This window comes from Martes martes, assembly GCF_963455335.1.
Source record: "Martes martes genome assembly, chromosome: 12".
In the NCBI taxonomy this organism is placed as follows: domain Eukaryota; kingdom Metazoa; phylum Chordata; class Mammalia; order Carnivora; family Mustelidae; genus Martes; species Martes martes.
This window is the reverse complement of record NC_137900.1, coordinates 94,176,745-94,188,838: the sequence shown is the minus strand read 5'-3', so window position 1 is coordinate 94,188,838 and position 12,094 is coordinate 94,176,745. Positions and strand designations below refer to the sequence as shown.

The window sequence follows — 12,094 nt, the reverse complement described above, 5'->3', positions numbered from 1 at the left end:
ATCCACGCGGGGAGCCGCTCACGATCTCTGTCCGCCATCCAGGAGAGTACTGGGTGGACCCGAACCAGGGGTGCTCCAGGGACTCCTTCAAAGTGTACTGCAACTTCACAGCCGGAGGGGCCACGTGCGTCTTCCCCGACAAGAAGTCCGAGGGGGTGAGTGCCTGCCTCCCCGGCTGCCTTCCCGTTGCGGCAGGGCCGGGTTCAAAGCCACGGTTTCTCCCCCAGAAGCAGACCTGAGCTGTGGGGCGGGGTGGGCGCAGCCTGGAGCGGTGGCCGGGGAGGGGACGGCCGGCCCCACGTGGAGATTTCAACCACGGGGCGCTCAGCTCCTTCCTGACACGGCCCCGCAGGTCTGTCCCCAGACCCACCGGGATCCATGCGGGTGCCTCGGGGGCAAGTCCACGGCCCCCCCGATGCACGTTCGCCTTGTCCTCGGGGTCCGCTGACGTCTGGGCACCCTCCTGTCCCTCCCAAGGGCAGCATGTGTGTCCCAAGTCTGCTCTGTGTGGGATGTCGGTCACGAGGTTCTGATACTGGGTCGGGGGAACAGCAGCTAATGGTCCCTTCCGTGGGCGAGTTTGTGTGTGTGCGGATGGGAGTGGACGTGAGGGGGGACACACGTGGGGCCGGTGTGTGTGTGCGTGTGGACGGGCAGGGGGACGTGGGCTGCTTTCCCCTTGGGCGCAGGACAGCTGAGGCAGACAAGGTCTCCAACTGCAGGATGACCGTGACGCAGTGGCCTCTGCGTGGGGCCTGTGCAGACCCCACGATGCCCCGAGGCGGCCGGCTGTCCAGACAGGTTGTAGCTCGGTGCAGGAGGAGTCGGGCCTCTTGTGGTCTGCAGGGGTGCCGTTCCCTCACCCCTACATCTCGCCGTCCCTGCGGGGAGCTCCAGCACCCTGGACAGAAGGCCTGGCCACGGGGCAGGGGCTCCGCCGTGACGGGCACGATGTGGGGACCGCTGTGTTCTGTGCGCGCTCCCCGACCAGAAGCCCTGGTCACTCGGACGCCCACAGCACACAGCCTGATGCTCAGAGAGAAAACGCAGGCCTCGGGAGCCTCCTGCTTGACAGAGCCCCGGGAGGAGATTTGGGTGGAAAAGGCGTTTTTTATCTTTTCTTATGACTGGCTGTCGCCAACACGTGGCCTTGTTGCTGGAGGATTAGTGGGCGCCCCAGGAGCCCGAGCTGGTGGTGTCGGCGGGCGGACAGCAGGCCGGGGGCCGAGTGACCCCCACCGCTCCGTGCTCTTCCTCGGGCCCAGCCCCCTGAGGGGAGGGACCCTCTGCCGGCCACCGTGCCTGTGCCCCGGTTCCCAGAGGAGGCATGTGTTATCTGAGCGCGGACATGGCGTGCCCGGAAGCACACGCAGGAGGGCGGCTGGGCCTCTTTCTCTCTCTACACGCGACCAGCTCAGAGGGGAGCCCAGGGGGACTGAACAGGGAGTCAGGCTCCCGCCTCCCCCAGGGCACGACCAGGACCGAGCGGAGCAGAGGGCCTGTGGGCCCGTCCACCGTGCTCCCTGGCTTTGTGGCGAGGGGCTCCCTGTTCCTGCTGCTGGAGCCCGCGGCAGGCCCTCCTCCTAGAGGGGGTCATGGGTTCCCTCACGGGCCCCACAACACGCCTGAGCCTGCTCGGTGCTAGGCCCGTCCTCGGGAACGGCGCCGGCCCGTGCCCAGCGACCCCCTAGTGGGAGCCCCCCTTCTGGGCAGAGGCCGTCCGTCCCGATGACGATCAGCATCCTGCTGCGACCTCGGGAGGCCCCTCCCACCACACAGCCACGCAGGACACGCGCATCAGATGAGACCCCACGAGGGGGCGGCCGCGGGTCCTTCCCTCGGCCGGTCCGTGCACGCCGGCTCCTCCCGTCCCCAGTGCCTTCGGCACCCGGGCACGCATCCCCCGCTCACTGTTCCGAAGCCGCGGCCCCGCACGAGAGGCCGGGTGTGCACAGACGTGCGAGTCGCAGGCGGCTGGCCTCCCCCAGGCCTCAGTGCAGTCCGGCCCAGGGCGAGCACCCCGACCCCGCGGGAACCCCCTCGGCCATGGGGGGGCGAGGTCAGGCGGGAGAAGGCGTGTTTGCAGGTGGGGGGGCGCTCCTCGCGGCGGCGGGAGAAGTAACGCTGTCCTTCTGTTTCTCTCCCTCCCCCGCCCGCTCTGCGTTTAGGCCAGGATCACTTCTTGGCCCAAAGAAAACCCGGGTTCCTGGTTCAGTGAATTCAAGCGCGGTAAACTGGTAAGGCCGCCTCTGGCTTCCCGCAGTCGCCCTTCACACGCGTCCGTTCCGTGTCTTACAGAGTAAAATGGCCCGCTGGCCCAAAGAGCGGCCTTCCACCTGGTATAGTCAGTACAAGCGAGGGTCCCTGGTAAGTGGCCGCCGGGACGCTGCCCGCTTGCCGCTCGGCCTGGCTCTCGGCTCTGCATGGCACGCGTGGCCGCCGTGCGCCGCACCTGCTCTCGCCCCCTCGGCTGAGCCGCTCCACGGCGCGGGACAGCCAGACTCCGCCTCGGCGCCCACGCCCGCCGTCCCCCGATGAGCGCTCGTCCGGCCTGGGAGCCGGGGGATGGGAGCCGGGGGACAGATTTCCAGTCCGGCCTAGTATAGGAGCTGGGTGCCCAGGGCATGGCCAGGAGTGGGAACCAGACACTGGGAGCCGGAGGGTGCTCTCCTGCTCGGTCCTAGTGGCCAGGTCAGATGACACGGGTCCCAGACCCCTAAACCGAGCTCTTCCCAGGAAGGGGGCCACGGAGGCCACGCCCCTGCAGCTGCCGGGAGGGGGACCACCCTGATGGCCCGCCTGGCCGTGGGCTTCTTGGCGCACCCACGAGCCTCGGTTAGCCCCGGCTGTAACTCCTGGGGAGCCGCTCTCAGTAATCCGTCCCAGAATCGGAGAGACGCAGGCATCCCTTGAAGGAAGCGAAGGGGATGTTCTGTTGCCGGCCGGAGACAGCCGGTCTGCGCTCCTTCATGCCAGGCCCGAGGCTGACCTGCCGGCTCGGGCACGTTGCCCTGACCGTCCCAGGGGTTTGATCTGGGCCCTGTGCCCTCTTTCTAGCAAGTGGAAGGGCCAAAGGTCGAGGTGGACGTGTCGCAGGCACCTGACTGTGCTCCTTGCCTTCGCGTCGTCAGATCTGGTCGTCCCCCACTCTGTGCCCTGGGAGGGGTCCTTCGTCACCTAGAAGCCGTGCTGTGGGAGCTCCGCGACCTCCCACCTGACCAGCCGCCGTCCATGCGGGCACCGTGGCCCTCTCGGGAGGGACTTCCACAGAGGCCGGGCCCCCAAGGACTCCCGGAGCGGGGCCTTCCTGCCAGCTTTGCCCCGTCCCGCCTCTCGAGGCCCCTCACTCTGCGGCCTCCGGCCCCTCGTGGCTGCCGGCACCGCCCACGCTCTGTGTCCTTGACTCTAAGCCGCTCCAGCTTCTCCCAGACCCACTGGGGGGCCGCGCTCACCTCGCCACGCCTGTGGGGACGCCCTTCCGTGTCTGCGCGGCCGGCGGGCGCCTCGCCTCTTCCTGCCCTGCCCTTCCTCCTCCCTCCACCCCTGCTGCGCTCGCCCCGGAGAGAGCAGCCGCGCACAGAAGGACGCCGCGGACGCCCCCGCGGTGCAGGCTGGGCCCAGCGAGCCGGGTGCTGGTGCCCGTGAGGGCGGGTCGGGCACGCTGGGGTCCTGGACAGAGACAGCCGGGCATCCCTCGGGGCACCCCGCACCTCACACAGAACACCCGCTTCCCACCAATGACTGGGGAGTCGCCTCCCATCTCTGTCCCATTTCAGACCTGACACCGAGCTTGGAGGCAGAGGTTTCCCCCAGGGGAAACCACCTTCTCCTTTGGGTTTTCCTGCTGCCTTATTTCTAGCTCTCTGGGACCGTCCTGGTGGACGGGACGCAGAGGCAGGTCCTGTCCTGAAGAAACAGGCCTCTGCTCTGGTCGGGGCCGCTCTGGCCGTAGCCCAGGAACACGGGCGTGCAGAGCCGCTTTCCCCGGGAGGGTGGGGTCCAGCCCCGGGGGCCTCAGGTCCTTCTGTGTCCCTGCTGCATGCATGGCCTGTCCCCTGCATGCATGCTTCTCCCAGTCAGTCGAGTGTCCTCCCAGGAGCGCCTGATGGCCCGGATTGCTGGTTGGTATTCGGTTTTCCTCCCCAGGGTCTGACCGTGAACTGTGCGGTCACTGCGGACAGAGCTGCTGCTGGGTGGCAGCACAGTGTCCTCCCGGCCCTGGTGGGTAGGGACAGGGTCGCCGGCCGGGCCCCCGCCTCCACGCCGGCTAGTTCTGCGGACGAGTGTATGAGCGAGCGGACAGTATGGGCCTCGATTTGCCCTGGTGTGTCCGGCGCGGCCTCCACTGATGCCCAGAAACAGCGGGGCGCCCTCTGCCTCCCACGGGGAGGCTGGCAGAGCACGGAGGCGGGGAGGGGGCCGAGCCTCATCCGGGGGAGGGCAGGCATCCATGTGTCCTGGCCGTGTCTGGCTGTTCCGGAAGCTGGAGTCTGCAAGGATGCGGAAAGTGAGACTCACCTCTGGGGACGCCCTGAGCCCTCCCTGCGCCCCTGGAGCTCAGGAGCCTGTTTGTGGGGAGCCGGTGACGCCAGAGAAGGCCTTTGAGAATGGGACCGTCATTTCCTAATGCCCTGCTCTGGGCTTGCCATCAGGGAGTCCTGGCCCCAGAGTGCCCCCCGCTGCCCCGTGTGGCCTGGGCACCCCTGAGTCCCTGCACTCAGGCCAGGAAGGCCTGCTCTGCTGTCCTCTGGGTTCTGGGCCCCGGAGAGGCAGGAGCGGCCTTTCGCGCCGTCTTGGGGCTCCCTCGTCCTTGCAGGAGGGCGCCCGGTCACCCTACCCTGCAGCTTGTGGCCAAATGGCTCAGGCCCCTCTTGTTGCCGGGACGTCCCAGCACCCCATGCGTGCCCCTACCCGGCCCAAGTTACCCCCGAGGCCCCCTGCCCTCTCTGTCTGCACTGCTCACGGCTCCCTGGCCAGGGCACCTACCAAATGTTTTTCATCTATTACCATAATCTCAAGAGATCCTTCCTTTAGCCGGCCTCTGGGTATGGCGACAGGAGCTCTAGGCCGAGTCTCTGCCCCGAGGGTGCTCATGGTCTGGGGAGGGCTGCAGACCAGGAGGGCCCTGTAGCCCAGGAGGGAAAACAGACAGTGAGCCAGGCCGGGGTGGGGAAGGGCACCTGACCCGGGCAGGCCTCCTGGAGAAGGCGCATGACCTGAGCCCTGGACGAGTAGGGTCCAGGCAGGTCAGGAGGGCAGGTGGGCTGTGTAGGTCTCAGAAAGAAATGCGGTGCGTTTCACTCCGTTTCGGGGAGCCCCCGAGAGAGCCAGTGTGTTCTGGCCTCGGGGACTGGGTATGTGGCGCATCCCCAGGGCGGTGCCCTCGTTCCAGCTCGCCTTCCGGAGGAGACAGCACGTGGACGGAGATCGTAAAGGCTGGGCCGCGAGGAGGGTCCCGTCCCCTCCCTGCTGAGCGCCGGCCCTCCTGTCCCCCCAGCTCTCCTACGTGGACGCCGAGGGCAACCCCGTGGGCGTGGTGCAGATGACCTTCCTACGGCTGCTCAGCGCCTCGGCCAACCAGAACGTCACCTACAACTGCTACCAGTCGGTGGCCTGGCAGGACGCCGCCACGGGCAGCTACGACAAAGCCATGCGCTTCCTGGGCTCCAACGACGAGGAGATGTCCTATGACAACAGCCCCTATATTCGCGCCCTGGTGGACGGCTGTGCTGTGAGTGTCGCACGCGGCGGCGGGGGGCGGGGGGCGCGCGGGGCCTCTGCCTTCATCCCTCAGGCGAGGGTGCGGGCCTGGGAAAGCAGAGCCCGGACAGGAAGGCCAGGGAGGCGGGTCCGTGGCCCCGGCCGGCTGTGACGCGGGACCGGTGTCCGTCTGGCCTGGATGAGAGAGTGTCTCCTCAGGGCCTTCCCGAGCGGCCGGGACACGCACTGTGCTGGGCGGTGGCTGCGGGTTCGGGGCTGGCACCTGCCCCCGAGCTAGCGTGGCCGTGCTAGGTTGTGCCCAGGCCCCGTGCGCCCGCCAGGAAGGGCCGTTCCGCTCGCCGGCCTGACTGGAGGCTTGCTCAACCCGCACGGCCCGTCGGTGCCGGGGCCGCGTTCACGCCTCGGGCCCCGGGCCCCGGGATGCTTGCCCTCCTGTGCACCCCACCTGTGGCCTCCCAGAGCGAGGCCAGGGTCCCCACCGAGGGTCAGCTCCTCGGCTCTGTGCCTCTGGACGGGGGCTCTGCCTTCAACCCGGGGGGTCAGAGCTGCGTCCTCGTGTCCTGGGAGGTATTTAGGGTGCAGCCATGAACCAGGGGGTCCGGTCCCATTGAAACCCTCAGGCATGTCCCTCGTGTGGCCTTTGAGAGGCTGGAGGTGGGGGCTGCCTTGTGCGTGTGTCTGTGAGTCTTTCTGTCCCACCTCAACGTCTGTCCTCCGGTTCTGGACTCAGAGGTTCTGTCCGTGGTGGCCAGGCCAGCTCCCGTGGGGACAGGGCCAGCGTGGGCTCCAGCCCCACTCTGTGTCCAGGGCCGGCCCCTCGCAGGGCCTCCCTCTAGGCTGGCACACAGGGCCCGTCCCTAGAAGGTGCCGTGCTCTCCCCGTGTGGCCCGGAGGCTCTCCCGGACACTCTCAGCACCTGTTCCAGCCCGCGTCCTCCCCGCACATTTCCGGGTGGACCGCATCATCTGAGATGTCTTCTTGTTGGCCTGGCAGTCCCACCCTTCGTCTCCCACCCCACTTTTTGAACGAACAGCCGGAGCGTCTCTCAGAACTGGTCCCAGTGTGTCCCAGGCCAGGGAGAGGCGTCCCCGAGCCCTGAGCGGCCACCCTGGGCTTGCGGGAAGCCAGTGCTCCTGCCTCGGGGTTAGTGCTCCCTGCTGCTCCCAGACCCGCGTGCGTGCGAGGTGACGGTTTTCCCTAATGTCTGCTGAGGCTGTCTGGGGCTGTCCGGCCAGGCCAGAGTGTCATGGACGGCTCTGCGGGGCTTCTGGGTCCCGCGGAAACGGGAGCGCACAAAGCTGCCCAGTAGCGACCAAGAGCGGAACCCGGGCTCACCACTTCTGTCCTGCCTGGCTGGGGCCCTTGGACGGGGCAGCCCCCTCCAGCCCTGGGGAGCGCTGTTCCTGCTCCCTACCCCAGGGCCACCTTGGGGATGATGGGAGAGGCTGCCCAGAGCGCAGGGTTCCCCGGAGCACCCTGTCCCTCCTCCCTGCTCCCCTGCATCCTGGGGTTTGTGTGGGTCCGTCCTTGGGTCTGACTGTGGAGTGAGCGGGACTCATCCCCGTTTGCAGCAGAGGAGTCCGACCCCCTGGTTAGGGGTCCAGACACACCGGGGGAGGGGCCTTCGCCGCCGGCATCTGGTCGCGCTTCTGACACCCACCCCAAGCTGTGTTGAGAGGGTCGTGAGGCAGCAAGTAGAATTTTCCCGGTGTCTCTGCCTCCAGAGGAGAGGCAGGACCCCGGGGCCTTGAGCCCGGCTCGGAGCGTCCCGGCTTCTGTGGCAGGAAGGGAGACACTCTGGTGCCAGTACCCGCCTCCTGGTGAAGCGAGCCGACGGGTTCTCCGGAAGAAGGGAGGCTTCCCTGCGAGGGATGCTGGGAAATGCCTCTCGGGAGTCGGGAGCCCCCAGCGGGGAAAGGGCCGGCCGCCCCTGGCTCCGGGCTCCAGCTCACACACACCCGTCGCCCCAAGGAGCTCCTTGGGAGGAGCCTGACGCCCCGGCTCCTGCTCATCACAGAAGCAAATCCCGGAGCCCCCGGGGGTTCCCAGCAATGCTGCCCAGCTCAGAGCCCCACTCCGGTCTCTGCCGTGGGCCAGCCCAGGGTCCAGCTCCCGTCTTCCTTGACCCCAGAGCCAAAGGCCTTCCTTCTCTGGCCCTGTCTCCTGGTGGCCTGGGTGTGCTGGCAGAACGCTAGCCTCCACGCACCAAACGCCTCTAGGGTCCCTGCGGGTTCCGGGGAAGAGCTGCAGGTTGGGTCTCCTCTTTAACTGCAGAAGCAAAATCCGAGGTCGGGAGAGGTCCGGTGAGCTGCCCAAGGCCCTCAGGATATGGCAGAATGCGGTCTCCCAATGCCTGCCCCCTTCCCACCGTAGTCCATTTCTGGTTGAATGCCTCCCTTGACCAGCAGCTCACTACCACCTGGGGCAGTCCTGGCCGTGACCGCAAAGTTTCAGTGTTAAGAAGATCTTCTGGGAATTGAGCTGAAACTCTCTTGCCCATCACGTCTACCTCTCATTCCTGCTTCTGCGTCTTAAGTCGGGCAGAGCAGACGTGACTCCAGACCAGAGTTCCTTGGCCTTTGCATCTTCGGGGTGTGTGGAGTTGGGCTGGGGGCTTTGTCTTCATCATAGGGTGTTCAGTAGCGTCTGTGGCCTCGACCCCCCCAGAGGTCAGTCCCCCACCTAGCTGTGACAACCCCAAATTCCTCCAGACACAGCTGCTCGGCCCTCGCCTGGGGGAGCTGCCATCCTTCCAAAAGAACAAAGATTTGAGGGCAGCCCAATGGCCCCACTTTGCTCAGAGGTGGAAGGACCCAGCTCCTTCTTCTCCACCGTGGGGTCCAAAGAAGCCAGCGCTGCTGGCCAGGAGCCTGAGACCGAGCCCCAGCACGGCTGCGATCCAGGCCCCGATCCCGCCCCAGAAAGCAGCGGTGCACCCGCACTCCTGAGAGAGTACTGCTGGGCAAGGGAGGGTGCCCGGCTCCGTGGCGGTCATGTCCGAGCTCCACCATGGTCCTCTGAGCCTCCCTGGAGGCCGTGGCGAGGTTGAGCTAAGGGTGACTCGAGACACTCATGGAGGTAAAACAGACCGTCTGAGCAAGGGGCTCACCGCAGCACGCCGCGCCCTCCCTCTGCCGTCCCTGGCCCTCTGCCTCAGTTTACCCAGTACTCCTCTAGACCGGGGAGTGGGTCAGGTTCCCTCCTCTTCTCACACTTGTGAGCGTGCAGTCTTCTTACTTCTGGGTGGGATTGCCAAGGGCAGGGCCGGCAATCCACCGTTACTGTCTCAGAACTCTTCATTTTGAACAAGGAGCCGGGGCTCGGGTGTGTCCCGGCGGAGCTATGTTCTCTGTAGCTGGTCCCGGTGGGGTTGCCATGGGGTGTCCCAGCTGGCAGGGGCGGGCGTGGGTCTAGGGCTGCGGGGAGGGCTGAATGGGATGTTAGGTGGGGAGGGGCGCTGCCTGCCCTGGTCGGGCACGTCTCCCTCCCTCCACCTGCCCGGACAGATGGCGCAAACCCACTTTCTCAGCGGCTGGCCATGGGCACATGGGCGTGGGAGCCCAGGAGCGTGGGGCGGGGGAGGCTCAGCCCCGCGAGGTGGCCCCACCCCCACACCCCACCCCCCTTGCTGACGGGTGACCCTCTTCTGTTTCCTAGACGAAGAAAGGCTATCAGAAGACCGTTCTGGAGATCGACACGCCCAAGGTAGAGCAGATACCAATCGTGGACATCATGTTCAATGACTTCGGTGAAGCGTCACAGAAATTTGGATTTGAAGTGGGGCCGGCTTGCTTCCTGGGCTAGGAGCCACGAGCCCGGCCCCCAAGAGCAACCTCGTGACCTCAGCGCGCCGTCTGCGGGCGTCCTGGACAGTGAAGGCCCCTCGTCCCTCCCCTGACCTCGTCTGCGCCCGGCTCCGCACCGAGCCAGACCCCAAACCCACAGAGAGCAAAGGGAAAGAGCCGAGTCCCCCACCCGGAGCTGAATCACATGACCTAGACAGCCCACAGCCCCCGGGTCCCACCGCCGCGTCAGCCCCGTTCTGTCCCCACCGCACGCCACGGGGACGACGAGGCCACACTTGTCGCCGCCGCGCCGGCCGATCTGTCTGCATAGAGAGGCCGCCGGGCCGGGGCGTGAGGCTGCAGGATTTGGAGATCAGTTTTTTTTTAAAAATTCAACTTGAAGATGTGTATTTCCCCCGACCTTCAAAAAATATTCAGAGGCAAGCCTCGTAAAGGTCACCCCCTTCCAGCCAGAGCCTCTGTTCTCAGCTACACGATCCATTCATGGGCCAAATGTCATTCTGCACGTGCCTTTCCGATGGATTAAAGGTGCTTTCGTCTTTGTGAGTTTTAAGTAAATATTTGTATTGTTTTGTCATACATGTTCAGTGTCCCCGACTTTCAATCACGCATGTCAGCCCGGCTTCAGTCCCACTGGGAGGCTGGGGAGGGGGGTGGGCGTCCAGTGCCGGTGAGGAAGGGGCAGCCCCGCCCCCACCTGGCCAGGAACGTGCAATAAGGTGGAGGTCCGCCCAGGGCGCCAGGAGGCCGCGCTGCTGTTTGAACAGTGGGTGCCCGGACCCCTTTTCAGATGATTTTTTGATGAGCTCTAGATTTTTTTTATTTTTTTTGGAGAGGAAAAAAAAAAAGAACTTGATGCTTTGCCTTTCCTACATGCACTTAGATTAAATCGCGGGCATAAATTAATTTTAATTGCTTCCTTTCCCCGTTTTTCTCCCCGCGGAGCCTGATGGGAGGGTGTCCCCCAGAGTGGGGAAACCACATTCTGTAGATGATCATTAAATGAAAATTGGTGCTCACTTTTACCCTTTTCCTTTGTGGTGCTATCTGTTGAGATCTCCTTGAAAGGGGACCCTGGGGTCACCTGGCCGTGCCTCCTCCCCCCACCTCTCTTGGTCCTGGGCTCAGCCTGCACGGGGCATGGGTCCCTACCGAGGACGGAAGGGTGGGCGCTCGCCACCGTCCTTCCCGCTGGCCCACGTGCTTCTGCGCCCCGAGACCGCGGCGAGGCCCATGGCTAGCGTTACGTTGTGCTTCTGTGATTGGAGAAAACACACCCATGGTCGAAGATGCCGCCCGCGCTGTCCGCCGTGTGCCGACGAGCAGGTCGTCTTCGGTTTGCCGAACGTTTGGTGCTAATTTCTGTTTGTGCTCGGAACTGAGCTGAAGCCGCATGTGCAGACGGGGAGATGTGCAATGAACTCGGGGGGTCTCTCTGGGGCCGCTGGCGGGGGCTGCTCCCCCGCACCTGAGCAATCTGGATTTCCACCTGCAAGCGTCAGCCGGCCTGGAACTGGGGGCTGGGGGGCTGCTTCACGAGCGAGGGCCGGGGGGCCGCCTTCTGCGGACGGAGCGCCCGAGGGACCGGCCAGGAAGGGCTGCCCCTCACTGTGAAAAGCAACGCCCTTTCCTTCCGTGCTGGGGGGAGCGGGTGGGGCCCCCGGGCCCTGCTCGGCCCCCTTGGGAGCCGCTGTGACCCGCAGTTCTGGTGCTGTCCTCTGCCCGCCGGGCCGCCCTTCCCACTGGGGAGACCACAGCAGAGCCCCCCCTCAGGCGTCACGAACACCCGCTAGTATTTCCCGCATCCCCGTGGACATGGAGTCTCGCTGTCGCCAAAGAGAAGTCTGGCTCCGAGGTTCTCCCGAGCCCAGGAGGCTGACACGTGCCAATGACTCTCACATTTGTCTCTTCCAAAGCGAAGCCATATCTGAGGACGGCCACGCGGTGCCCCGTGGGCCTTGTCTAGGTCATGTGATTCCCCCCGAGTCCCCCCTTACGCTGTCCTCCTCATCCTTGTGGCCCCTTCAAAGTTGTTGTCATTCTACGGAAGTCAGACGTGTCCCCTTCTCCCGAGGCCACCTTGCCATGGTATATTGCAATAAAGGACTTCTTACGTTCGCAGACGCTCTCCGGTGTGGTTCTTGTTCTGCCTCCTCTCCGATGGGAAGGGGGAAAACCGACCAACAGAAAACCCACAGCGAAGGTTCTAGGCCATCGGGCCCTTAAAAACACGATGTCGGGTGACACCTGCCCATTGCTTGAGGAGCCCACAGGCGTGTTCCCGAGTCCTGTCTGTGATGCCCAGGAAGGGGCCTTTCACAGTGGTTTAAACCTGGGTGACGCAGACGTCCTTGAAGGGTCGCTCAGTGAGTGAGCTCACCGTTTCCTCCCTGAACACCTGCGATGGGCCGTCTTCCCGGTGTGCCGGGGCCTTCCCCTGCATGGAGCCGCTCGCTGTGTGGAGCCGGTGGCCGCAGAGGGAGGGCAGTGCCGCCAAGGCGGTGCATCCCCGCGAGCAGGACGGAGGACAGAGCCGTTCCTGGGGGGCGGGCAGGATGTGGCCGGGC

General features: G+C 65.4%; 1 protein-coding gene across 4 annotated transcripts in view; it reads left to right on the top strand.

The window, feature by feature from the left end:
- Positions 1 to 11,647, top strand: part of COL5A1 (collagen type V alpha 1 chain) — a gene marked incomplete at its 5' end in the record, with an annotated part of 148,548 nt that extends 136,901 nt beyond the window's left edge. For 3 of the 4 annotated variants that reach the window (XM_080819385.1, XM_080819387.1, XM_080819386.1), the window contains 4 exons: positions 43 to 155; positions 2,169 to 2,237; positions 5,498 to 5,731; positions 9,379 to 11,647. In XM_080819385.1, the coding sequence (XP_080675511.1) occupies positions 43 to 155; positions 2,169 to 2,237; positions 5,498 to 5,731; positions 9,379 to 9,525 (563 nt within the window). In that variant the 3' untranslated portion in view covers positions 9,526 to 11,647. Of the gene's footprint in view, positions 1 to 42; positions 156 to 2,168; positions 2,238 to 2,298; positions 2,368 to 5,497; positions 5,732 to 9,378 lie in introns of all 4 variants that reach the window. The other variant, XM_080819388.1, reaches the window with a different exon arrangement.
- Between the last annotated feature and the right edge of the window lie 447 nt (positions 11,648 to 12,094).